This window comes from Caretta caretta, chromosome 13, assembly GCF_965140235.1.
Source record: "Caretta caretta isolate rCarCar2 chromosome 13, rCarCar1.hap1, whole genome shotgun sequence".
NCBI lineage: Eukaryota > Metazoa > Chordata > Testudines > Cheloniidae > Caretta > Caretta caretta.
In genome coordinates, this window is record NC_134218.1 from 18,000,130 (window position 1) to 18,027,538 (window position 27,409).

The following is a 27,409-nucleotide window of genomic DNA, read 5'->3' on the forward strand; positions in this document are numbered from 1 at the left end:
TTGTCTCTCTCTAATATCCTGGGACCGACATGGCCACAACTACACTTCAAGTAATATAATATACCAGTCGTTTTCAACCTGCTGTCTGCAGGCCCCTGGGGGTCTGCAGACTATGTCTAAGATTTCCAAAGGGGTCTGAACCTCCATTCAAAATTTTTTAGGGGTCCGCAAATGTAAAAGGGTTGAAAACCACTGATGTATAATTTGTTATTGAAATGTTTAGTAATTAATTCTTAATCGAATACCCCTTAAAATATACATAAATGTGCAATAGAGAAATTATTAGACTAGGGCTTCTCAACCATTTTCTTTCCGAGCTTCCCCCCCGGCTATAAAAACTTCATGGCCCAGCTGTGCCACAACAACTGTTTCTCTGCATATAAAAGCCAGGGCCGGCGTTAGAGGGTAGCAAGCAGAGCAATTGCCCGGGGCCCCACAGCACGGGGCACCACAAAGCTAAGTTCTTCAGGCTTTGGCTTCTGCCCCAGGTGGTGGAGCTTGGTGCCCCAGGTTGCAGTCCCGTGCGGCAGGACTTTGGCTTTCTGTTCTGGGCCCTAGCGAGTCTAACATTGGCTATGCTTGGCGGATCCCCTGAAACCTGCTCGTGGCCTCCCAAGAGGCCCCGGACCCCTGGTTGAGAGCCACTGATTAGACAGTAATGCCAAATGGATGCGTGCTACTGCAAATTTCTCTTCTATTGGAGTCTAATGGACTGGCACCTTCTGCATCAGTTTGCACTGAAGCCTGTACAATGCATTGCTCATAATGTCTACATGATTCTGTCCCACAGTCCCGCAAGAGACAAAGGCCTGCAGTCCATACACTGCAGTGAGGCAAACTCCTTCCATTTCAGAATATACAGTCAAGACTGGTCATAACCATAATTGCTATATGTGTCCACCTAGGGCTCCAGATCTAAGGAGATGCAGGAATAATGCTGGGAGGCACTCTAGCCACTTAGTTCCAGGCAAGCAAGGACCACAAGAAGGTTAGCAAAGGAGGAGAAGGCAATCTCTTAGTATGTGGAGTCCTGCTGGAGCTCAGAAGATAATATACAGCCTGAAGTGCAGCGATGTGGAAGACAGAAAGGGCTAATTCTCAGGGGTCTGTGTCTTGCCACAATGCAGATTTAAATAATGAGCCCCTGGCAACTGGCAGTGAGATTTCTAATGCAGTGGCCTGGGTTTAAAGCAGATCTCCAGTTCCCCTCTTTGCTTGGGGTACCAGTGTCCCATGTCTGTAATTGGTACTGTTCTAGTGAAGTGGTAGCACATGCGAGCAAGCTGTACTATGGAGCTACTGTTGTTCTCAGCAGTTTTCCATGGAGTCGTTGCATAGTTTCAGCAAAATGGTGGGCAGTATTTTTTCACAAGGAGAATAAAGGATGGAACACTCTGGGTTTTGAAGGGAAAAAGCCAACGGTGATCTCCAAGAGATGTAGTTCTGGGGCATAGCTGTGGAGCTGATACTTTTGCCATAGCACATGTTGTTAGACAGTTTGACAAGTGAGCAAACAACCTAGATGCAGGGAGGGAGGAAACTTTGAGCTAACAAATATTCTAAAAATAAATCTTGCAAGTCTCTGGGTCCCCCTAGCAAATAGAGTAGAATGGATAGATGGATTTCCCACCCTGGATTGCATATGAAAATCACTAAAGGTTTTGTGACTCCAAGCATCACTCTCACCACATTGTTTTTCATTATGGTCAAGTCACAGCATTACCCAAAAGGGGTTAGTGGTGAGGAAATTAGATAAAGCCTGTGACCTGAATGTGCCCGTGTATCTTCATGATCACCTGACTTACTAGCAAGATCATCATTGTTCCTGATTACAAGTGCCACTTCCGTGTCACCTGCCAGATGTTAGCACAGATGTCCCCCTGCAGCAGATACCTATTTAAAAAAAATGCTCCTAAATTCAGCAAATAGAGTGAGAATCCCAAGACTCAAGGGCCCTCTTTCTGACATTTGCCTTGAATTTCTAAGCTCTAAACGTTTTCCCTGAGTTTCCTTGTCATAAAGGCTCTTTTGTGTAGGCCATGGAAACATCAGGCTGTCTGCGGACCAGAAATGCACAGAGCTGGCCAGAGCTTGGTCTCTCTGTTATTGCCAGAGCTGATTCATGTCGGGTGGAAGCAGTACAGGAAGTCTGTGTGCAGATTCCTGGATCACAGTGAACTACCTGCTGACAGTGATATAACCTCAGAGGCCAAGCAGCATCTGCCTCCACGTAACTTATGATCTGAACAAAACACAGAACTCCCCTTCCCCACCCCAAAAAACCCCCCACAACACCCAGCTACTTTCATAGGACTTTGAGTTCTCTGTTATTTTTACTTGACTCCTCCCTGCTGGAACAATGGGGCTTCCCATCAATGTCACAACAGTTAGGCACAAGTCAGCCAAGCAACATCTACTGCTGTATATCTATGGAACTGACCTGCACTGTAGGCCAGCCTTAGCCTTCATTCCACCTTGGATCAGTGGAGGACAAGACAGGTTGCTGACTAAGCAAGCCACTAGGTCTAGGTAGGAGTCTTACTGGCTGACGGAAAGGAAGAGTATCAAAAAGAGATGCACCATACGTAGCTCCAACCTCCAGTTCAGCAGTGCTGGTTTATTTGGTTCCATCAGCTTTCTGAGCTCGTATCAATTCGAATTAGATACATCTGCTGATTGCCTGGTGCTGTGTGAATATGGTCAGACAATGCTGTCTCAAGGATGAGGCAAGTTAATGCAGGATCTCCCCAGTACACTGGAATCAAGCAATCTCAAAGCATTTAAGAATGTGCTTAAGTTCCTGAATAAGGATGGAAAGGATTGCATGGTTAAAATTAAATGTGTGCTTAAATGCTTTGATGAATTGGGGCCAAAAACTGAGGGGCTCCTTTGAGGGGAATTTCTTTCTCTTCCCACTCCAAGGATTCCATGCAAGGCTCAGAGAGAATATGGGGGAACAAGGCTTTTAGGAATATTCCAATTTAGAGCAGTAAAAATTTATTTTTGTCACTACAGCATCTCTGGTTCTGGAAGCACATGGGGAGCAGATCTGCTGAGTAAGAAGGTGCCATTTTTACATGGTCCCTTTTCTGACCATAATTGCACTTTAAGGTAGTGGTAACTGTAGGCTCAGCATTCCAGGAGATAACATCTCTAATTATGGAACTGATCATTTCTTCATCGATGGGGAGGAGGGAAACCTCAGCGTCACCCAGAGAGGAAATTAAACACTTCAGATACTGAGTAATTTAAAGCATAGCTCTCATACTTGTGGGTCTTATGCATGAAAGGCAGCTGGAAAGGACTGGATGAAAGCACTCTGCTGTGTGTATAATTATTATATTGAGTCAAGTTTAGCAGGGTGATTTTGTCATGATACAAATATAACCTCTCAGAATGTTGAACGCATGACGCTGCAGTCAGTAACCTGAGCAATGACATTTGCTCGTGTTGCATTGATACAAGCTCTTCTCCTGATCTGAAACAGATGCTGTCATGTTAATGGACGCTATTTCTAGGAAGCTAGTTTTCAAGCATGCTGCTCCTGTGCATCTGGAGCTGCATGAGGGAGTCAAGAAGAGCAAATATTTGAGGAACTCACATGCCCAGCTTCTCCTTCTTTAACTTGCTCTTTTAAAGACACAATCAGCATGATTCCCAGTTCCCTCCATCCATGTGTGTCATGCACCCAGCCTGCCTTTTCCTGTGTCTGGTGGTCTGGAGCCTCCCCTTCTATTGAACTCCCCAGGATTAAAGCCATATACTGATGTGAGCCATGCAGCTGAGAGATAAAGGTCCAGAGCATCTACTTGCCAGCTTCTCACTGCAATTTCTTTGTGGCTGCTGCTTTGTTTGCCTTATGCCATTGGTATTATTGTGTTTGGGGAGAAATCAATTTAGTCTTAGCTCTACACCCATCAATAAAAGGAGAAACAAATGCCCCATCAGATCAGTGATCCTTTGGAATAAAAACAAGCAGCACTTTACTCAGTTCATGAGCACGTGTCCAGCCCTGAAGCTGTTGACCTGAATGCTGAGTTAGCCTCCTGTATCAGTGTGTAAACACAGTTTCTCTTCCATGACGTCATAGGAAATGCAGCTATATTTCTCCGGATCCATGTTACTTAACTGTTTCAATCAGCCACAGTTTTTAAAAGGATCTGTGTATATCTACATAAATAAAGCTGTTAAAGTCTGCAAGTATCTAATCTGCAGCTTGCACAGGAAGATCTATATGGACTAATACCTGCAAGATACTGCTTCTAAAAGTGCCCTTCTCATAGTTTGGGGCAGATTTTGTCTGGTCCCTGGATATGGGAGGGTGCATGGAGCTTTCGTCCCCCTTAGGGCACAAGGGCCTTTAAACTGCAAGGTGCTGGAAATGGTTTTTATTGCTTTTCTGTCAAATATTCCATGTTGTTCTCCAAATAAGAGATGTTTGCGGTGTACTCAGCATCTCTAATCTATTACACTGGAAAAAATTCTACCGTCACTCTCACCCTGTGGTTTAAATAAAGTAGAACATGGTACTACCAGCTGCTTCTTGTACTTTAACAAGGAGATTTCATTTCAGTTTGTGGGCGTGACATCATGTGTATGGCCAGAGGGATTGTGTATATTTACAGCACGGTAGATGAGAAATTAAAGGAGCACCTCCATTTATTGTTAATGTTGTGCCTAAACTCAGATTCCTTTGTAAAGTATTTAATTTGTATTATTCTGAGAGAAAATATGCAAGCCAGTTCTGTCCATGCAATCACATTCTGAGTCAACATGTGTTACTTTTTTCTTGCAGAAAGACAAGTTCTTTGTATATGAGGAATATTGCAGCAACCATGAGAAAGCACTCAGGCTCCTAATGGAACTGAACAAGATTCCAGCAGTGAGAGCATTCCTCCTGGTGAGCATCTTCTCTAGCATCTTGCACTGAACAATCCAACTTTGTACTGTACTTACAAGGAACCTTTCATGTCCCAGGGGCTCAAAGCACTTTACAGACATGAACCATTCAAGCCTTTCAGCTGCTGGTAAGGTAGATATTAATATGCCCATTGTTTTGATTGGCAAACTGAGTCACAGAACTAAATTCAGCCCTGGAATGAGCAATTTCAATAGGAGGTTGTTCCCATTTAGGCCAAAGATGGGTTGACCCACAGATGATTAAATGAGTTGCCCAGCAAGTCAGTGGAAGAGTTAGGAGTAGAACCCCAGTGGATCTGATTTCCCACTCCATGCTCTAGCCAACAGGCAGAGCTCCCCCCCAAAAAAGTGAACTACACTTTTTGATTATTTTCTGTTTCTTTGGTGGCATTTCTTCCCTCCAACATCCTCCTCCCTTCTTCCTTGGTTCTAGGTCATCTCTCCTTTGTTCCCAACCATGGGCACAGACATTGGGAGTGGGAGTTGCCACCAGCTGATAGAGTGATTCAGGATGTTAGGCCAAGTTCTTACTGCATGCCTTGAGGTAGAAAGGAGGCTGCCATTTTGAAAATGTGGCCCTTCATATGGGGGCTTCATTCCCTTCCACTCCTGACTTGTCTCCCGCCTGCCTAAGGCCTAGTTCTTCCTGATTACATAGAGAAGCAGAAGCCCCTTATGAATGAATATCCCTTCCAGGTAGGCCCTTATCCTCTGGGCACTTTTCAGCCACAATTCCTAGACCTAACAGGAAGCATGGAGAACAAGAGTTAATTCCCTTAAATATTCAGGCCCTATTTACTCTTGTGAGTTTGAGTTAGTCCCATAATGTCACTGTGTTTTTGAAGCGCTGAAGTGTCGTCTTCTAGCCTGTTGGCTCCTCTGTGTGTCACTGCAAAGGAAAAATTATTTGGGAGAAGGTCTAGACCAGGGGTCAGCAACCTTCGGCACGTGACTCATCAGGGTAATCTGCTGGTGGGCCGCGAGACATTTTGTTTACATTGACTGTCCGCAGGCACGGCCCCCCCGCAGCTCCCAGTGGCCGCGGTTCGCTGTTCCCAGCCAATGTTTTAGAGTGTTCTCTCCACCTACTAATTGTGCCAACAGAGAAAAAGCATTAGCCAGGTTGTTGACCTCAACTGGCAAACTGGGCAGGAAGCCCAGAGTAAGAGATAATGTGCTGCCAACTGTCGTTTTCTGTAGCACCTGAATTCAAAAGATTCTTAAAATAGCTGTAAGTATGGGGAAAGCACTAAAGCCTGCGCTTTGCTGTGGCTGCTGTAATTCCTTCCACCCTCAATCTCCCATGAAAGCCCACGTTATAATGTCACTCTGCAACGAGGGCTACATTAGAATACAAAGCATTGTTTGTGTGAATGGATTTGGCCTGGGTGCCCCCTCACAGCTGGTGAAATATAGAGCCCAGCCTCAGAAGGTCTGGGAATATATCTGAAAACTCAGTAAGAGTTAAATGGCAATTTTGATCCAGTGTTGGAGTGATGGGCGGAGAAGAGGCATGGGAAGGACTGAATCAGACGAGACTCTTGGAAAATTGAACTGAGAGCTTTGTGAGCTGGTAGTAAGCACCACAGATAAAGAATAGCCTGGAGAGTGGTTGTTGTGCGGGAGACTGTACATAAAAATATCATTCAGGGCTGTTGATGAATGGTGTCTGTGAGGGCTGTTGGAAAATAGAGAGATGATTAAACCTACAGCCAAAAAAGCACCAGTGCTCAGAGTGCTTCTGGGCCACTAGAATGAATGATGCACTGGGAAAATGTTCTCAATGAACAAAGCAGGTGAAGCTTGGCTTGTTTGGGGCTTCGTTACAAACTCAGTGATTTGAGCATTGGCGTGCTAAACCCAGGGTTGTGAGTTCCATCCTTGAGGGGGCCATTTAGGGATCTGGGGCAAAAATTGGGGATTAGTCCTGCTTTGAGCAGGGGGTTGGACTAGATGACCTCTTGAGGACCCTTCCAACCCTAATATTTAAAAAATAAATAAATAAATAAAACTTAGCTTTGGTTGACTGGAGGGTTTTGTGAGTCTTTCAAATACACTTCGAATGAGTTATGGAACAACTCTGACCCTTTTACCTGGACTTGGTTGGGTTTGGATTTACTTCTCTTACTTCTTGTATCAGCAATAACTATGCTGACTCTAGAGTTTGTGTAGTGTTTATATTGTCCCTTTCATTTAACTATGTCTAACCAAAACTGGGTGGGTTTGCCCTATCCTCGGTACAGACATGCTCATGCACGCTTTTCTGTTTGGAAACTGCAGGATCTCACACAGGGTAGACGAAACATACCCTGGAACCAAACGATGGGTTCACACATGATGCTTAGGCTGTGAGACTGTCTTTGGAATGCAGTGGACTTTGATTTCCTGCACTCAAACTTTGGCCATAACTTTATTATACTGTTCCTAATGAGCGCATCTTATTTTAGCCCTTTGGGTTCAATATTTTTGGGGCCCAGTGGTGGAAGCCTTATATAGGTGAGCACTAACTCACATGAGAGGTCACATTAAGTTCAACAGGACTATTGAGTAATGACAGTAATGAGCTATTTGGGTTCCTTTTGTTGATTGCACATTTTTCCCTTCACATTGTTTGACATTTTCTGAACTTCAGGCAGTATAATGTTTAGCTTTGGATTCAGAACCCTCCACACTACCATCTTTACCCATAATGGCTCATCTCCTATTGGTGCCTGGAGAGCTTTGGGCATCGAACTCCCTCCTTTGTGTCATCAGCACTTGCACATATAAATCTCCTACCACGGATAGTAGCATCTTCATGGAGCATTTCCCATCCTTTCACATTCCATCCCCTGAGTTTCAAGCAAGACTTGCATGTTGGGGGTTTTTCCTGGTGTTGTCAGTGCTCCAACTGTGCAGGTAATTTTAGGAGGTGAAGACCAATTCTTGGTTTCCAGAAGGAGCTGGGCTCCAACACCAAAAAGGAAAACACTGGATAAAGGATATAAAATATGGCAGAACCCCCTCACCCCCATAATTGCAGAGGGCTGATGGGACCTGTTATGCAGGATTCACTCCCACTCAGTTGCTATTAGTATCATTGTTTCTTTTGGGTCAGGAACAATTTTTCATTCTTTGTTTGTAGAGCACTTAGCACGATGGGGTCCTAGTCCATGACTGGGGCTCTTAGGCACTACCACAATACAATTTACAATCGACTGGCCCCCAGCTCTGACTTGTCCTGAAAATTTATCAGAATTCCTCCGGCAGCTCTTGACCGCTGTTTGGGAATGACATTCTGTCTCCCTGGATTTGTGCATGCAGTGTTCACAGGGTGCAGCGTTCCTCTGCACTTCTTGTTCTGAAATGCTATTGAGTGTTACAGCAGCAGAAAACCAGTTGCTGCCTTTCAGGTGGTGGCTGCTTTTCAATGGTGATGAAGTGCTTCTATTTCCCATACAATATGGTGAGGGATCCTAATGTGTGAACGGTGCTATGGAACTATAAAGTCATTATCCAAGAATGTATAGGAGCTTTGTATCAATGATGATGTTTCTTTTCCTTTCTGTTTACAGAGCTGCATGCTTTTGGGAGGCAGAAAGACGACAGACATTCCACTGGAGGGTTATCTGCTGACACCAATTCAGAGAATTTGCAAATATCCACTTCTCCTAAAGGTACCATTTATCATAGAATTTCCCCAGCTGGCTGCTTTGTTCCTGGGTTGCTTCTGCAGATTTTCAGCCTTGGCTTGTGTGCACTCACTTCTGCCCTCCCAGTTTGCATATCTAAAAGTTAACTTCCACCCTATGTGCTTGAATGACTTTTGTAGGTGTAGTCAAAGGCTGGCTCGAGTCTTAACAGACGAGTGATTACTGCAGTGGTTTGGGTAGGTGGGAAAAGGAGATGTACGGACTATGTAATGCCGTTCTGCTTGAGAGTCTCTTATGCTTACTCAGAAGAGTCAGTGCTATTTTAGCCACTTCCTGAAAAGCTGTGATCAAACACAGGGTGTGTCTACACTACCCATGTTACAGCATGGCTGCGGCAGCACGGTAACGTGGGCAGTATAGACACGCTCTATCACCGGGGGACAACTCTCTCGGCGATAAAAACCCCCCACCTCTAATGAGCAGTAGTAGCTTTATCGCTGGGAGTGTGGCTCCCGGAGATAAAGCTCTGTCTATACTGGTGCTTTTCAGCGCTCAAACTTTTGTTGCTCAGGGGGATGTTTTTTCACACCTCTGCACAACAAAAGTTTTAGTGCTGAAAATGCCAGTGTAGACACAGCCACAGCCACACCATTATTCTGAGGGTGTTGGATGGTCTCAGGGGACAAGTAATGGGCTACCAAGCCTTTCATCTCTAGGTCACTGGTTTGAATCTACGTATGTCTATAGGGATTACAGCCTCTTGTTGTTTGGCAGCTTGTCTGAGATGTGTTCAGTTGTCTCAGCTCAGTTCCCAATGGACAGGTAACACTGCAAATACCACCCCTGCTGTAAGCACTAATTGGCCTCCTTGTTGGCAATCTTAGCAGATGAGCCAAGGAACAAATGGGCAATGAGAACTGCACTTACTTCTCATCCCTAGCAGTGGCCCCTCTAGGTCAGGACTGAGGCACATAGGCAAAGCAGGCCGGTGTGGGAGAACTTGCACTGCCCGTGATGTACCTGTTTTGTGGTTAAAACAGAAGTCGTGAGTCTCCTGGGCTGCCAGTCTCATGCCTTCTACTAGAATCACATTCATTTATTAATACAAAAAATAAAAGACACAACCGCCTTCCATCTCTAAAGAAAGGTCCCTTCGTGGGGAGTGAAGTAAGAAAATATATGTCCCAATCAGGGCTGGGGAAGCTGCCTTTGCCAGGCATAATGTTGTACCGCCACTGTATGCCACAGAATGCTACTGTACTACTGTGTCCATTCATCCCAAATGCGTGAAAACTATCACTACCTAGGTGTGGACTCCTTGCCTTTTTTCTCCTTTTATTAAACCTCTGTTTGTTTATTTAATCCTATTGTATTTTCTCTAATTCACCTCCCCTCCAGATACTTGATTGGAGTTTTCAGTGTCAAGTGTTTCAAACATGCTTTCCATTTGTGCTTGTGCAACTTTGCACACGCCCAATCACATGTACATGCTGGTTTTCACACACTATCATTTGTGGACACAACTGTTAGGATTTACACACACTGAACCAGTTTTGTGTGCAAATCAAGTGTGGGCTGAGTTCACATCAGGTTTGCATACACAAGAGAGTGTGAGCATAAATGCAGAAATGGAAGCCAATGAAGACTGCTACGAACATTTCTTCCTTACTAAAACAACGGGGAGTCCGGACGCCTCTTTGTTTTTGTGGATACAGATCAACATGGCTACCCCTCTGATACTTTCTTCCTTACTGCTAGCAATAGTTGGGAGAAGACAATAGCTTTTGTCCTACAGTGCCACCAGCTCTGGTGTATCTTTGGACATAATACTGGTCACATCTAGACCTTGTGAAGCCTGGTTTGAATGGTGTCTCAGCTCCTGCAATATATATATATATATTTGTTTATGTGGGATAGTTTGGGGAGGACTGGATGTCTGTTCAGTCTTTGAATTTACACTGGGACTGTGAGCAACATTACTGTGCATAGAAGGATGATTGCTGTGGTATCTGATAGGGTAAACAGAGCAGAGGAAGTGGGGATCTAAAAATGTGGTTGCTTTGCATTCCTGATCAAGGACCTTAGTAATATTTATGCTTCCTTGTTTCCACATTGTGGCTGGTTGCTTTATTGGTTCCCAGCTGTGTTTATCAGAGAGTTAAAATGCAGAGTGGTGGAGACTGAAAATCTGAGGTTCCTTGGATTCACTGGAGTTTCCAAAGGATTCAAAACACTGGCCACACACAGGAGAGTAGTGACCGGATTCTTGCTCCTGCTCCACTCTCTTTGCACTGCTCAGGAAAGTTCCTGCAGGTTGCCTGTATGGGGGAGTGCCCAGCAGGTGCAGAGCTTGTGGAGCTGGCTCCTACACCTGCCTTCGCATAGCATGGTGGGCATGTTGGGGACATGCTGGATGTGGATGGCCAGAGTGGCTAGTGTATGATATCGTCTAACTATCCCCAATTGGAGAACGGTCTCTGGGCTGTTTTCACCTGTGACAGAGAATCAGTGATCTCCTCTACTGCACCTAGTGGAAGCTGGACATAGCAGAGAATCTAGCCTTAAAAGAGAATGAAAGATATTTCTTCTGGAAGGCCATTGGTTTTCTATGCCTAGATTTGTCCTGCTGCCTTCCTCCTCCCCCCGTTGACCTTTTCTTTCACTCAGACCACATGCTTGAAGTTTCTCTCAGGCAGTTTAGAGCAGAGGTGAGCAAACTACGGCCCGCGGGCTACATCCGGCCTGCAGGACCGTCCTGCCCGGCCCTTGAGCTCCAGGCAGGGAGGCTAGCCCCCAGCCCCTCCCCTGCTGTCCCTCCTTCCCCACAGCCTCAGCTCGCTGTGCCACCAGTGCTCTGGGCAGCGGGGCTGCGAGCTCCTGCCGGGCAGCCTGGCGGCGTGGCTGGCTCCGGCCGGGTGACATGACTGCCAGGCCTGCTGCTCTGAGCGGCATGGTAAGGGGCAGGGAGTCGCAGGGTTGGATAAGGTGCATGGGGTTCCCGGGGGCAGTCAGGAGACAGGGAGCAGGGGGCGGAGGTTCTGCGGGGGTGGTGGTCAGGAGATGGGGAACGTGGGGGGGGTTGGATAGGCGTGGGAGTCCTGGGGGGCCTGTCGGGGGCGGGGGTGTGGATAGGGGTCGGGGCAGCCAGGGGACGGGGAGGAGGGGGGGTTGGATGGGTGAGGGGGGTTTTGAGGGGGCAGTCAGGGGGCAGAAAGTGGGAGGGGGGCGGATAGGGGGCGGGGGCCAGGCTGTTTGGGGAGGCAAAGCCTTCCCTACCCGAGTTTCCATACAGTTTTGGAACCCTGATGTGGCCCTCAGGCCAAAAAGTTTGCCCACCCCTGGTTTCGTGCCTTCTGCTTTTCCATCCATGTCTGGTAAGTCTCGCCTGCTGAGTCAGCCTGTGCTGACTGGGGGTTGGTGAATTCCTAAGTCTTTGGAAAATATGATACTTTAACGTGGATTTCTACTAGTCTGTGTTGATCTATGGAGATACTTATCCATTGGCTGCAAGTTAATGACATGCGAATAGAAGTCTGTGTTCTATTTTAAAAGCCCATCAATATATTAGAACAGCATATTCTGCAAATATTAAAGCGAATCCTGAAACCTCAGTGCCTTCATTCAAAGACAGATGGGATATGTGCCACTATTTAAATACCATAGTTGCTATGGCAACATCTCAGACAGAGACAGACATTTTTGATTGTCAGATAGCAGTTCTAGTGATACGATGGAATTTTAGCACCCTCTCACTTCTGTTTTTCTTCTCTTACATAGCTTTTGGTGCATGGCATTGAGTGCTAGTGATGGGTTCTATGCCAAGAGATGGCAGTGCCTATGAATGGAATTTCCATAGGGCCAGTTTCTCCTGCTTTGCTTTAATAAATAATGTGTTGCTTTATAAATGGAGAAAAGCGAAAAGACGTTTGAATAAATGCCTCTAAGCCACAAGTTCAAATCTAACCCAGCTCAGCTGCAACCTAAGTCATTCCACTAGGTGTTGATCATTTATTGGCCTTTTTTGAAATGGTCTGGTGGTTTCAATTCCTTCCCTCATACTCAGGTGTGTATGTGATAAAAATCCTAGTTGGCACTAATCTCCATTCTCTGAAGGCAGACTAAATACTGACTAGGCCTGGAGACTGAAATAGCCTCTCCTACCTAGAAATGGTCCCTCCAGGTCAATAGGAAGACACACTGGAAGAATGGGGTCAAGCATGCACTGTTGATGTCCCTGTTATGCCTGACTTCTGGATAGAGGACACCAGTGTTGCCAATCTAGAACTCTTCACCAGTATTAAATCTACTTATGAAACAGTAGTAGAGTGCACTGTCACGCATTATCGGGAAAGATGTTCTGGGTGGAAATTCTTATTTGTTGCATGTCATTACTTTATGGGGTTCCTTTCACATCCCAGTTAAATCACTGTTCATTTCTTAAAGTTTCATGGACATGAAATAGATCTACTGGAAAATGCTGAAGGCAATTCAGTGTCCATCCAGCAACATGTCAGCCTCATCAAGAGAGTCTATGTCATTAGTGGAAATGTCTTTCAGCTCCGAAAATGTCCTTAATCTTCAGAAGTTACACGTGTTGATAGTTTCTTAGGGGGATGAGTTTATGATGGATACATTGTGTGCCTTCCAAATCTCAGTTAATGCTACTGAGAAAAAATAAAATAAAAATGGAAAGTTTTAATACCAGTTCCTCAGAATTCAGAGTAACAGCCGTGTTAGTCTGTATTCGCAAAAAGAAAAGGAGTACTTGTGGCACCTTAGAGACTAACCAATTTATTTGAGCATAAGCTTTCATGAGCTACAGCTCACTTCCATTGGATGCATACTGTGGAAAATACAGAAGATGTTCTTATACGTACAAACCATGAAAAAATGGGTGTTTACCACTACAAAAGGTTTTCTCTCGCCCCACCCCACTCTCCTGTTGGTAATAGCTTATCTAAAGTGATCACTCTCCTTACAATGTGTATGATAATCAAGGTGGGCCATTTCTAGCACAAATCCAGGTTTTCTCCCCCCCCTCCACACACACAACCCCACTCTCCTGTTGGTAATAGATAAGCTATTACCAACAGGAGAGTGGGTTTATGGGGGGGGGGGGAGAAAACCTGGATTTGTGCTGGAAATGGCCCAACTTGATTATCATACACATTGTAAGGAGAGTGATCACTTTAGATAAGCTATTACCAGCAGGAGAGTGGGGTGGGGGGAGAGAAAACCTTTTGTAGTGGTAAACACCCATTTTTTCATGGTTTGTATGTATAAGAACATCTTCTGTATTTTCCACAGTATGCATCCAATGAAGTGAGCTGGAGCTCACGAAAGCTTATGCTCAAATAAATTGGTTAGTCTCTAACAAGTACTCCTAGTTCCTCAGAAGTAGTCATGAGTGTTTCAGTCTTGGAAATAACTGAGAAAGAACTTTGAGTGATTATAAAAAAGCTGACTGAGTAAAACCAACTCTCCAAATCCAAAAATAAAGTTGGTGTTAATGCAACTTCCAAATAAAATGAAAGCTGCTGAACTGCAGTGATTGGAGATCAGGCTCTGTTTTCTCTTACTCCGAGGCCATTCTGACACAAATGTATTCCTGAAGATTAGCAAAATCATAGGCCAAGAGTTATTCCTCCTTTCTCTTTTATTTTGTCTTTAACAAGAGCTTGTGAATTTCAGGATTTTCAGATAACCTAGACATGATCTTGGTATAGTCAGGTTTTACCCAATATTCTGTCCTCTCATTAGTCTGAGAAGCATTTTTGCCTTCTGATTAGATTACAAACTGGGAATCAGGACTTCTGGGTTCTCTTTTCAGTTCTACCACCAGGAGAATCATCTTCATCACAGGAGGGTGCTGTGAAGTTAATAAATTATTTGCAAATTGCTTTAAGCTCCTTAGGTGTACGGTGCTATAGATGTTTTTGTAAGAAAAGGAAAATAAAACCACTGAAGATGCTGAGCCTCTCCTGAGGTACTTGGCTATAGATAAGTAGTTAGTGTTGATAAGATGCTATGGAAATAGTAAGTAAGCAGGTATCGCCAATATTTTCTATGATTCCCTGTGTGTAGTAGGATTCTAGTGGTGGATCCTCCTATAGTTTCTCATCTGATGAGGCCACTTGGTGTCTGAACCAATGCATAATAGAAATAGAGATGGAAAAGTGAATTCAAATGTTGATGATTGTTGCTATTTTAATGATAATTTAAAATTTCCTAGTTTGTCCATCAAATGCAGCAGCTCTAGAGATGAGTGTGAGCAGTTTTTTAATGTTTGTGTTGCTTTTCTTTTGAACTCTCCCCAGTTTTCCTATCCCAGGTGTGGAAAGGTACTCAAACCTCAACACAGGTTTCCAGCTTCTGTGTATAGGTAGAAAAATTCTGATACTATTATTAATGGCCCCCTTCCTCCCGATACTGCTTTTGCCTAACGTATAAGGGACTAAGCACAGAATTTGTTGGCTTGCACATTAATGATCCTCAATATAAAGTCTTTCTAATCTTACTTTCTATTCTTCTCTTTCTTGTTGGTGCTGCATTTTGGCAAAGGATTTAGAGTCTCTATTTGGGAGGTTGGCATTCAGACTATCCCACTATTCATCTGTCTGTTGACAATGAGTTTCATCATGTACATGAAATAACAGGGATCGTCTTTTAAGCATGGGATTGGGCTCAGTGAAGGCTTAAATTAAACAGGGAGAAATGTGCTGTCTATGGCAAGCGTTCTGATCCTTTAAGAGGAGAAGAAACAAAGACCCACACCACAGACCTTGGTAGCGCACACTCTGCCAATGAGGTGGAGTCCAGCATGGATGTGTCAGCTGGAAATCTCACTGAGTAAATATTAGTAGAAGATCTGTATTAAAGCAGCACTCTATCTGGCTGATAACAATCCTATAATTCTACATTAATTAGTGGGAACTGCTACACTTCTTAGGAGTAGAAGCAGCTCTTGTGCTAGCTAATCCCAGCGCAAAAATAGCCATTTCCCTCTAAGAAAGTGCATTTATATCAGTGAGAAGAGAACCTGGGGAAGTGGTGACGATGAGTTAATCACACCCTTAGGGGGTGGGATTAGAGGCATTAACCCCCTTCTCCCCTAATTCATACTATATCAGGAATGTATAGCACATGATAACCACACCCTGGAATCATCTGATCTCTGAAGGCATGTCACAGAGGTTATGAATGTTTCCTGTTTTATGCATATTCTGCTTAGGAGTTACTAAGTACCCAGCCAGACATTTACACTCAAGTCCCTGTCTATTTGTTTCTGACACGCCCCATAATATGCATAGCTATACAGAAAAGCCAGGGCAGTAATTATCTGTTGCCTCATGTGATGGAAGAGTTCTAGGTCCTGAGAGGGAAAGAAGGACCTGGAGGCAAAAGCTGAGCTGCCAGATTCATAATCCATTTGAAAGATAAAGCAGAACAATGAGGCATATGTAAACCCTAATGAATATGGTGCCTGAATTTTGAAATGGGGAATAATGAGGCCAATGATGCAGATACAGAGTGGGATGGAGCTAACTTCCCCTCTATTCCCCTCAGAGTTGTTTAAAAGACAGGACACCTCTAATTAGCCAGCATTTAATGTGTTACTATCTAACTTTCCCACTTTGGAGAGACAATGGGGTTGTATTTGGATTCATAACATTGCATCAAACATTTAAATTAATTCCCCTGTCCAGAATGAATTGAAATTTTAAAAACATGTGTTCATAAATGAATGATATACTGTTGTTCAGAGATGCTGTTCAGTTTAAGAATCCCACCTATGCACAAAGTAATTTTTATCTGCTATTTTCACAAGTGATAGCAAAGATTCCTATCAATGAAAAAGAGAAAAATTACTTCTCATGGTTAATGATTGTTCACTTTGTGGATGTTACAGCACTTCGTGTATAATCAGTGATATTGTTTCTCCCACTGTTTGTGAGAGTCTTTCACAGAGCAGAAGGGGGGAAAATACATTTAAAAAATAGGATTATAAAATCACATCCATTGGCAGGCAGACTCAGGGACAGAAATGCAACCTGAAGTGACTTTTAACTTAAAAAAAAAAGAGACTAAATTTCAAGTTGACTGAGTGCAATATTATTATTATTATTATTTATTATTATTTGAGTTACTTTAAGGAAAAGAATACAGAATCACACAAACATTAAAATCATGGAATCGTTTCTATTCATATTAGGTTCTGTTGCAAACATACAGTTTGGAGCTGAACTGTTTATTAATGCGCCTTTCCAAGTAGATTAGATCAGGAAATCTGCTGTCTTTGTTATCTTTATCTGTTGCCCTAAGCTTTTCAATATGTAGCCCACAGAATTCCCACCTAAAGCTATATTTTACATGTGCACTAGTGGGTTGTGCAAATCTAGGCAACGATTTGCATCTGCAATGAATGTGCAGAGTAGACATTCCAGTGTGGAAAATGTAGTATATGGCCATAAATGTGTGTGTTCTCGAACATATGGAGGAGGAAGCATGGGAATATTTTTATGTGGATACTTGTAATTTTCAGTTGCAAAATATGTGCTCAGCTTTCAGTTTACAGTATACAACTAGAGATAATCATTTTGAGGGTGGTGGAGAAAAGGCTGGCAGAGACTTAATCGTTAAAAAAAAAAACAAGAGAGAACAGTTTAGCCGAATAACATCCTTTCTGCTAGGAAGTGTTACAGCTGGGCTTATATTTGAAAACCCCCATACTTCCTCTGTCTAAATAATCTGCATTGTTCTTCCCCTCAGGGTTTGTACCTTCCTTTAAAACGCACATTACAGTGAGTCCTCGCCACCCTGTTTTCGTTTTAAGGTTATGGGGGCACGCACAATTAGTAGCACATGCTTTTTCTGCTGCCCGATGTTACGGTTTTCATCCTGCGTGATTCAGTTTTTACCCTTGGATTCTATCGGATGTTTGCAAATCTTTTAGCTTTGAGCTATGTGACCGGCATTCATGACTGAAATGCTTGACTTAAGTCGGAAATCCTTTTGCAGTGTTGCATGGTCCATGATTGGCACCTCTGCTTGTCGGGCATAGAGCTCTCTCTTTTCTGGGGCAAACCGCTGCACTGAGCATGTGAAGAATATTCAGAGTACAATCTCACCGAAAGAATGGTACAGTTCAAAAGAAAATGCGTGTTGGGCAGCACAGGCTTTCCCTGTGTGCACATTTCTTAGGCTTTCTTCGGGTTGCTAACTTTCTACTTGCACAAAACCCGAGCGCCCTTGCCCCCGCCCCCTGCCCCACCCCTCCTCCGAGGCCCCGCCCCTGCCCCACCCCTCCTCCGAGGCCCCGCCCCATCTCACTCCATTCCCACCTCCCTCTGTCGCTCGCTCTCCCCACCCTCACTCACTCTCTCATTTTCACCGGGCTGGGGCAGGGGATTGCAGTGTGTGTGTGTGGGGGGGTGAGGGCTCTGGCTGGGGGTGTGGGCTCTGGTGTGGGGCTGGGGATGAGTGATTTGGGGTGCGGGAGGGGGCTCTGGGCTGGGGCAGGGGGGCTAGGGTGTGGGGGGGCGTGAGGACTCTGGCTGGGGTTACAGACTCTGGGGATGAGGGGTTTGGAGTGTAGGAGGGTGCTCTGGCTGGGACTGAGGGGTTCAGAGGGCATGAAGGAGATCAGGGCTGGGGCAGGGGGCTGTGGTGCGTGGGGGTGAGGACTCTTACTGGGGGTGCAAGCTCTGGGATGGGGTTGGAGATGAGGGGTTTGGAGTGCAGGAGGATGATCCGGGCTCGGTTCAAGGGGTTCGGAGGGCAGGAGGGGGATCAGGGCTTGGGCAGAGGGTTGGGGTGCAGGAGGTGGTCGGGGTGCAGGCTCTGGGTTGCGCTTACCTCAAGCAGCTCCCAGAAGCAGCAGCACATCCCACCTCCTGCTCCTATGCAGAGGTGGGCCAGGCAGCTCTGTGTGCTGCCCCATCCGCAGGCAGTGCCCCCACAGATCCCATTGGCATAGGCGCCGACTCCATGGGTGCTCCAAGGCTGGAGCACCCCTGGGGAAAAACTGGTGGGTGCTCTGCACCTACCGGAAGCTCCCTGCCCCGCCCCGCCCTAGCTCATCTCCGCCTCCGCCTCCGCCTCCGCCTCCTCCCCTGAGCGGCCGCCACGTCCTGCTTCTCCTCCCTCCCTCCCAGCACTTGTGCCACGAAACTGCTCTTTTGTGCGGCAAGCACTGGGAGGGAGGGGGGAAGGAGGAGGAACGCGGTGCGCTGGGGGAAGAGGCGGGGCTGGGGTGCGGATTTGGGGAAGGGCCCAATAGGGGCAGGGAAGGGGTGGAGTTGGGGCAGGGCCGGGGGATGGGAGGGACGAGCACCCACTGGCGCCAACGAAAGTTGATGCCTGTGCCCATTGGCCGTGGTTCCCAGCCAATGGGAGCTGCAGAGCCGGCTCCTGGGAAGGGGGCAACATGCGGAGTCCCCTGGCTGCTCCTATGCATAGGAGCCAGAGTGGGGACATGCCGCTGCTTCTGGGAGCCACAGGGAGCCTGCCTTAGCCCTGCTGTGTCTCCAACTGGACTTTTAACGGAAATGCTATCCGGAGCCGCCAGGGTCCCTTTTCGACTGGACATTCCGGTTGAAAACCAGACTCCTGGCAATCCTACTTAGGCTCTGATATGTTTGCATGGAAATCACAAGCAAAAATAAGCTTTTAGAATACAGTACAGAAGCTGCAGATGCATCTGTTAACATGGCGCTTTTATGTTGTTTCTTCCAAAAATAAGCACACAAATTGCCATTTCCAAATGAAGTGGTGCATATGTGCAGCAAAATAGGTTTGATTTCAGTTACTTTGGGATCCAGTCCTGCTTGCATTGAATTCATGGAAGTTGTTAAATAGATTTCAATGAGCATCTGATCAGACCCTAACTCTTTTGGGAAGGTGGTTTTCAAGCATGGTGCATGGAGGAATGAGATTATACCCATGCATCACAAGCAAAATTCATTGCTTTGTTTATTTAGATATCTAACATTTGTTGCATGTACTAGCTTACACTTACAGTTCAGTAAATACATGGAGTGGCTAATCATTGTTTCCTCACTGAGTTTTAAAGCAGTCTTCTGTCTCCACTGCTGTGTAGTCAGAACATGGTGGGCTGCTATGGGTGGCATGTCTGTAGGGCCGTGCAACTGTGAAAGTGATGTTGGAGTATAGTGGAGGAGTGCTAGAGAGGGCCTGTCCTGTCAGACCCAAGGGAAACAGTCCCCTCTGTCATCTCAATTCTCTTAAAGAGGGAAGTTAATCTTAATTTAAATTAAAATAATGCATTTGAAATGATAGTTACTTTTCAAATGGAAGACAGAAACCCAAGGTCTGTGACTCAGACAGCAGTGGCTGTGAGAAAAGCTCGGGCTTTTCAGTTCCCCAGTGAAGGCAGGTTTGGGAGAAAGTTGGTGTATTTTTTTACTTTGTTTAAGGACTCCTGTGTGGCTGCATGCTTACTGCAAGCAGCAGCCTTACTTTCCCCATGCAAGGCCAGTAGTGCATAAATGATAATACGCAGGGCATTTGGCAGTCCTGACTCAGGCCAGGCAAAACATATATGGGATTTATGGAGGGTAGGACAGTCTATCCATGGTCGGACATCTGGTCACTGTCTCTAGAGTGCTTTTCAGCATGCTGGCAAACGTTTACTCTGCGCATTCATAAATCTGTTGCTAAAATAAAAAAGCACCTAGCTGCCTTTCAGAAGTCCTGGGCACTGCCTTTCCAGGGGAGCGGTATCTCAGAGCACAGGCTCAGGAGGCTCTCTCAGCTCTGTGCCAAGCTTGAGCGGGAGTTGCTTTTCTGTCAGTCTGTGGCAAGCCATTCCTTTTTACGCATATGCCGGCTGTGGAGATTGATCTAGCACGCAGGCAGGCGTTCTGTTGGAAGAAGATGAATTCCTGTTTCTGTTTAGTGTGATGGGAGTGGAGGGCCGTTTTCTCCACCTCTCAGTGGTATTTCGGAAGGTATATAGACAGCACTAATGTATACATATACATTTCCAAAGCAGCACTTGGGACTTTGAGCTGCAGAACACCTTTTATTAACTTTAATGAGAGTCATGCAACAAAAATGTCGTGCACCCCTTTGAATATGTGAGGCTGAGACAGATGACTGTAATGTATGACCATATTATCCTTTCCTTTCTTTTTGAACACTCATCTCCTGCCTTACCTGGAGCCTACAGGGAGTAAGAACAGCCCTCTCATGGGATCTCCTTCTGTGAGTTTTGATTGACAGTTATAGGCAGGGTGAAAACTGGGGAGCCAGCTTGTTTCCCTGTTGCATATGTTACCCAGTCTGGAAATCACCCTGGAGCCTAGGATAATTAACTCTACTCCCCTAATGGGACTCCTGGTTGTCAGCACAATATGCTTCCGCTCCATCATCCACCTGACAACAGCCATTACTAGTCACCACTTATAATTTTCAGGAAGGAAAATTTGTAGCTGAGTGTAAGTTCCTAGAATAGCTTGTTCCATACATGATGCAAAAAGGGGCCCTGGCAAAAGGGCAATACGGGGTTTGATAAACTGAAAAAAATAATCCAAGGGAGTGAAATATCTGACTTTGTTCTTTAAAACTATCAGTTTTGAATTTGATGGTCAATTATTATTGCAAATCTGTATAGCCCTGTAAATTTACCTTCTACTGTACAAAGATGAATAGTCTCATTATACAGCACCCAACATGTGAGAGTGAGAGAGCCCAGAAAATGCAATACCAATGCATCATGATTCTCATGAGAACAGTAGTTTAGCCTCAAGATGTGGATTTCATTTTAAAAGGTTACACAAAACTGATTAGTTAGTAAATAAGTAATGACAGTATTTTGCACTTCTGTAGCATCGGCTCTTAAACAATTTCGCAGAAATCAACGAATTTTATATCTGTATACCTCATACTCTTTAATGTATTTTTCCTCACAACAGCCCTGTGGAGTAGAGAGTGCTGTTATCCCCATTTTACAGATGGGGAACTTAGGCACAGAAAAGACTAAGGGTATGTCAAAAAACCAACCAACAAACCAACCAGCCCTCACGGTGCTCCTGCTACAGGGCTAAAAAAAGCAATGTAGATGCTCCTACTTGGGCTGGTGCCAGGGCTCTGAGATGCAGCTTCCTCACCAGGTTCCAGAGCCTGAAAGGGAACATCTACACTGCTGTTTTTAGCCCAGCAGCATGAGCTCTGTGAGCCTGAGTCAGTGGGCTCTGAGACTCACTTCTGTTTTTTTTGCAGTGTAGATATACCTTATATGACTTGTCCCTAGGTCATACAAGAAATCTGGAGGAGCAAGGAATTGAACCCAGGTCTCCTAGCCAATCTTCTACCCTAAATGGAAGACCATCAGTCTGGGTGTTGTAGCCCTGAAGTGACAGTTCTTAGCTCTGTTTGCAGCCCGCCCTGCTGCACTTAAGCTCACTCCAGCTTCCTTTCTGGAAATGTGGAATGAGGCAGCTCAGCAGCAGTTTACCATGCAGTCACAGAACTTAAAAACAACCAACGTCATGTGAAAAAGAAAAAGAATATTGAGAGAACGTGAAATATTCCAGCTGGGCTCAAAATGTGTCTCTTAAACACCATATTATGTATCAAGAGGAAACAGTGAATCTCACTAAGGTTTTTTTAATTTTTAGTCTTTTATCCAATTGAGGCTGGCAATAAAATAATATTGGTCTGCAAAATGATGAATTATGATTTGACAGTGGTTACACTATTTGCCAAACCCTAATCACTGGTGATTATCATCAGGTTCCAAAGTATCCCCATGGCTGTGCCCCAGCAGGCAGTGGCTAGCTGGGCTGCTCTGATCTGAACCATGTGAGTTGGAGTCTCTCAGGAATTCTTTACAGGTGACAGTTTGTTCATATTTATGTTAATCAGTCCAGACAACACACGCCCATTGACTACACTTCATCCAGAGAAGAACTGCTGAGCTCTTGCTGTTATCTGGACCTCTCTCATTGCCACCCTAGGTTCTTTGGTAGGGTTTTCCTTTCTGGGACCTCTCTGTGATCACTGTGTGCTTGTCCGGGGGCCACTAAGGCCTTTGGCTCATCAGGGATTGTCTAGGGGTTACAGCAACATTGTGAGAGTCAGGACTTTTTGGTTGAGCCACTGGCTGGCTCTGTGACCATTGGTCAAGTCATTTAATCTTCTGTGCCTTGAATTCCCCTATGGTATAATGAGCACCTGCCACCCAGAAATGTTGGAAGGATGAATTAATGCTGTGTTCTTGTACAATGCCTTGCAACCCAGGATTTCCAAAGTGTTACTATCACTGTTATTTATAGTATTGCACACGGGGATACCCAACCTATTACCTGCACGTACAGGGCTAGATTTTTCAAAAGAATGCAGCTTCTGTCGGCTGCTGAGGGCAGAGCTGTTTTGAAAATCTGGACTATAGGTCTTACACCACGGGAGGTGCACCACTGACTCCAGTGGGAACAGGATCAAGCCCATAGATAGGGCTATCGTGAGAACATGTCTGTTTGCATATGTGCAGCAGAAAATAATTTATTTTTTATGTAATTATTTAATGCAATTTAGCGTGGTTCTTGTTAGCACCAAACATGTGACACAGCACAACACGCTTTGTATGTCTTTCCTCTTTTGACATATGTGATAAATGAAGGTGGGGGGGAGTAGCTCCCTTTTAACGAGCCAGCCAGTTAGCTATAAAATCCCTCTTAGTAGCTGCTCTCTACTTGCTTTACTTGTAAAGGGTTAAAAGTCACTGCGATGCATAGGTAAAAGGAAGTGTGTGGGCACCTGGCCAAAAGAGCCAATGGGAAGGCTATAACTTTTAAAAATTGAAACAAGACTCCCCTTTTGTCTGTCTGTTGTTGTTCTCGGGAAGAAGGAGAGACAGGGCTGAAACTATGCTGTAAGAAGCTTGGGGCCAAGTATGAAAAATCATCTGAATCATACCTAGAAACTGTTCACTTGAAACCCCCAGATATGTAAATAGATCAGGAAATGTTGAGGAAGATGCCATTAGGTTTATTTCTTTTTATTGCTTTATGGCTTGTGGACTCCTCTGTGCTAACCCCAAATGCTTTTGTTTTGCTTGTAACCTTTAAGCTGGATCTCAAGAAGGTTATTCTTGATGCTTAATTCTTGTAAGTGGGTTTTTTTTTAATCTAGCAGTAGCCTGAGTTTTCAAATGTATTTTCTTTTTTTTTGTTTTTAATAAAATTTACCTTTTTTAAGAACAGGATTAGATTTTGTGTCCTAAGAGATTTGTGCACGTTGTTTAATTAGCTGGTGGCAACAGCTGATTTCCTTTGTTTTCTTTCTCAGCTCTTCCCGGGAAGTGGGGTGAAAGGTCTTGAGGGTACCCCACAGGAATTCCCAAGTGCCCCTTATTGGGTTCTCAAAGGAGTTTTGCACTTGGGTGGTGGTAGCATCTACTCACCCATCAGAGAAAAACTGTAACCTTGGGAGTTTAATACAAGCCTGGAATGGCCAGTATTAATTTTTAGAATCCTTGTGGGTCCCCACCTTCTGCACTCGAAGGGCCAGAGTGGGGAATCAGCCTTGACAACATATTTATCAGCATGCAATGGCTGCACTCATTTAGCAACATAGCAATATAACAATACCCCTCCACTGGCTAACAGCCTTTCAGAGACCAGCATTTACAGCAGCAGATGTATGATTTTCTTCAATTGAACAAGCTCCTGAGTGCTTTTCTTATGCAACTGCACTCGAATCCCATGCTAGTGACAGGGCCTCACACATGTTTACAATTTACCTTTTTTAGGAACTAGCTAAGAGGACACCTTCTAAGCATCCCGATCACCAAGCGGTCCAGAATGCATTGCAGGCGATGAAGACCGTCTGCACCAATATCAATGAAACCAAGAGGCAGATGGAGAAGCTGGAAGCCCTTGAGCAGCTGCAGTCCCACATTGAAGGATGGGAGGTATGGTGGCAGCTCAGTGGGGCTGCTAAATCCCCTGTAGGCAGTTAATTATGCTGCATAACACAAAGGACTGGAGCGCAATGACTCACATTGTATACAGGTACCTCTGCATGTCTTATGTGGTATATATATATGAGGAACTTGGAAGTCTAGAGGATGAAACTGAAGGTGTTCTAAATTCCTCTTCCTACAAGTCTTGACTTTTCCTGGGAGCTTTCGAAGTTAACCCACCTGCCTTAATAAAAATTTTCTGTCTCCCCTGCCCTCTCCCCCCAAAACAACGACGAGCTAGGGCTGCTATGTCTATATTTGCTGTGATTAGGTAATTCAGGGAAGGGATTCTAATGAAGTATTTTTTAGTGGATGCTGGGAAGAGAACGGCAAGAGAGAGACTGAGAGAGAGAGAATGAGAAATTTGGGGGGAAAGGCAGTCTGGAAAGGAGCCATCCAGTGGTAGATTCTGGCAGTAGATTTAATCCAAAAAAGTTTGTCAGTTTTGTAATTTGATGTCTTTAGCCGAGGCCATGGGATTAGCAGTGCTGCAAACCCGAGGGAGATGTACAGTTTATTTTAACTCCACCATTGGGAGTTAGTGGTGTGAAATGGCTTCATGGGGAGATAGGAGTCAGGAGTTTCGTGTGCCAGACATTTAAAATATCCAGGCTGAGTGCTGCCAGCTAAGGATTCCTTCGCTGATGACATCTATCCAGAGGTCATGTAAACTTCCTTATGTTCGGACTTTTGGGTGTGCTCCAGGACTGTTTGTTTGTTTTAAACCTTGCTCATTTTCCCCCCGAAGGATGTTCTTGGCATCCAGCTGAAGACCTGAGAGCAACACAGATATCCAGCTGTGTGGTTTTTGGATAGCAAGCTCAGCAAACAAAGCCAGATAAAGTTCAGTACAGCAAGACTCTCAGAAGCAGTTAAAACCTTTACAGCGTTGATGTGATTTGGGGGTCAGTTAGTCCAGAGGCATGTCTTGAACTTTGAAGCCTCACTGGTGACTCTGCAAGTGTCCATGATGTCATATATAAAACAATATCTAAACCGCACATATTTTTTTAGGGTTTAAATAACCCACAGCAACATTGTAGGGAGGAGAACAGTTTGAGATCTGTTTATCTGCACTGTTGTACAAGAATGCTACCTAGGTCACTCAGCCCATCAGTTTGAAAGTTCAGAAGTGTTTTTCACTAGCAATAAGCTATGAAATACATTTCTGAGGCTCCTAGTGGTGGTTTGAAGGTTGCAGTACCTTCACATATTGTAGAAAGAAATCAATATTGACCGTGTCATTTCTTCTGATGTACATTTAAGCAAGTTGGAAACTGGTTTGTAGTCCCTTACCCTGGGCTTCCACACTGCCAGGGTCTCACAGAATGATGTCACATTTGAGCAACGTAGCCATCCCTAGAAGTGATAAGGACTCAGATACCATTTGCAGTTCAGAACCATGTCTTCAGTTACATTTCACAGTTTATTCCCAGTGAGAAGGGCTCTCAACCTATGGCAACTTCCAAATTCTGGACTAAGCAAAATGTTTTCCTTTAACAGTGCAGTGATATCAGCTCCAGGGTTGGGTGTGGAAAGAGAAAAAACATGGACAGGTTTTCCCCTTCATTTCCAGTTAACCTTTTAATCATAGTCTCATCTTTAAAATACGAATTCTTCCCTTTCCAATGGTGTTGATGTGGCCCTGAAATGTTAGCATCATGTATATAAGCTCCCTGCATCACTCATTCTAGATCAGGGGTGGGCAAACTTGGCCTGCGGGACCGTCCTGCTCGGCCCCTGAGTTCCTAGCCAGGGAGTCTTGCCCCCGCGGGGCTTGCACCTGCCCACCTCCCAGGCTTTCAAATAAGCCTGGAAGGGGATGGTCAGGGGACAAGGAGTGGGGGAGGAATGGTTGGGTCGGGTGTCCTAGGGGGCCTGTCAGGGGGCAGGGGTGTGGATAGGGGTCAGGGCAGTCAGGGGACAGGGAGCAGGGGGGGTTGGATAGGTTGTGGGGTCCCGGGGGGGCCGTTAGGGATGGGGGGTCCCGGGAGGGGTGGTCAGGGGACAAAGAGGAGGGGGGGGTTGGATGGGTAGGAGGTTTTGAGGGGAGCAGTCAGGGGGCAGATAGGGGGTGGGGGCCAGGCTATTTGAGGAGGCACAGCCTTCCCTACCCGGCCCTCCATTCCGTTTTGCAACCCCAATGTGGCCCTCGGACCAAAAGGTTTGCCCACCCCTGTTCTAGATCAACAATGGCCTTTGCTTCTAGCAGGCTTAATCCACAGCACGTACATTGTCAAAAAGCCAGCAAATATCACCTTGATATACTAGATAGGCTTTTTATGATTACCAAGAAAGCTGCATGGCTCTCTGGAGAATCTGAGAGCAGCTCAGTTTAAATTTGTTCATTTCAGTTTAAATCTGCACACCTAATTTGGGAGGAGCTCTACGTTTTCGATTGTTTCTAATTAAATAAACCAGGGCAGTTTTACTGGCATCCCTGACTCTGCCTGTCCTGCTGGATGTCCAAGTGGCGTCTCCAGTCTTCATCCCACTTGCAGTCTGCGCTGCCATTATTATTTCCAGCGTGTGAAACAGGGTGACATCTTGCTGCTCCTGTGCTCTCTCTTCCTTTTCCTTCTAAGGGTATGGGTACCCACGCTATGAAATGCCTTCTTTGCTGTAGTTATACTGTAACCCTCGTGTAACTTCAATCCAGGTTATCATTGGGTACTGTTTTCATTTTTTAAAAGCCTTTTCTCACTTATGCCTCTATTTGCAACATATTCACCAAGTATTCTATGTTTCCTCCACAGCCCTGCTCAGTTCCATGCACAGGACAGAGTCCTGGCCTAATGTTGTTTCAATCCATTTCCGAGACATAATGTAATGATGGGATGCACTATACTATGTCAGGAACAGGGAAACAGCT

The 27,409-nt window shown here is 45.1% G+C and overlaps 1 protein-coding gene across 5 annotated transcripts in view; it reads left to right on the top strand.

Annotated features, from left to right (window-relative positions):
* PREX1 (phosphatidylinositol-3,4,5-trisphosphate dependent Rac exchange factor 1) overlaps nucleotides 1-27,409 on the top strand; it is a 323,079-nt gene that overhangs the window by 99,696 nt on the left and 195,974 nt on the right. For all 5 annotated transcript variants that reach the window (XM_048819856.2, XM_048819857.2, XM_048819855.2 and 2 more), the window contains exons 4-6: nucleotides 4,796-4,900; nucleotides 8,475-8,576; nucleotides 24,325-24,486. In XM_048819856.2, coding sequence (XP_048675813.1) covers nucleotides 4,796-4,900; nucleotides 8,475-8,576; nucleotides 24,325-24,486 — 369 coding nt within the window. The remainder of the gene's footprint in view (nucleotides 1-4,795; nucleotides 4,901-8,474; nucleotides 8,577-24,324; nucleotides 24,487-27,409) is intronic.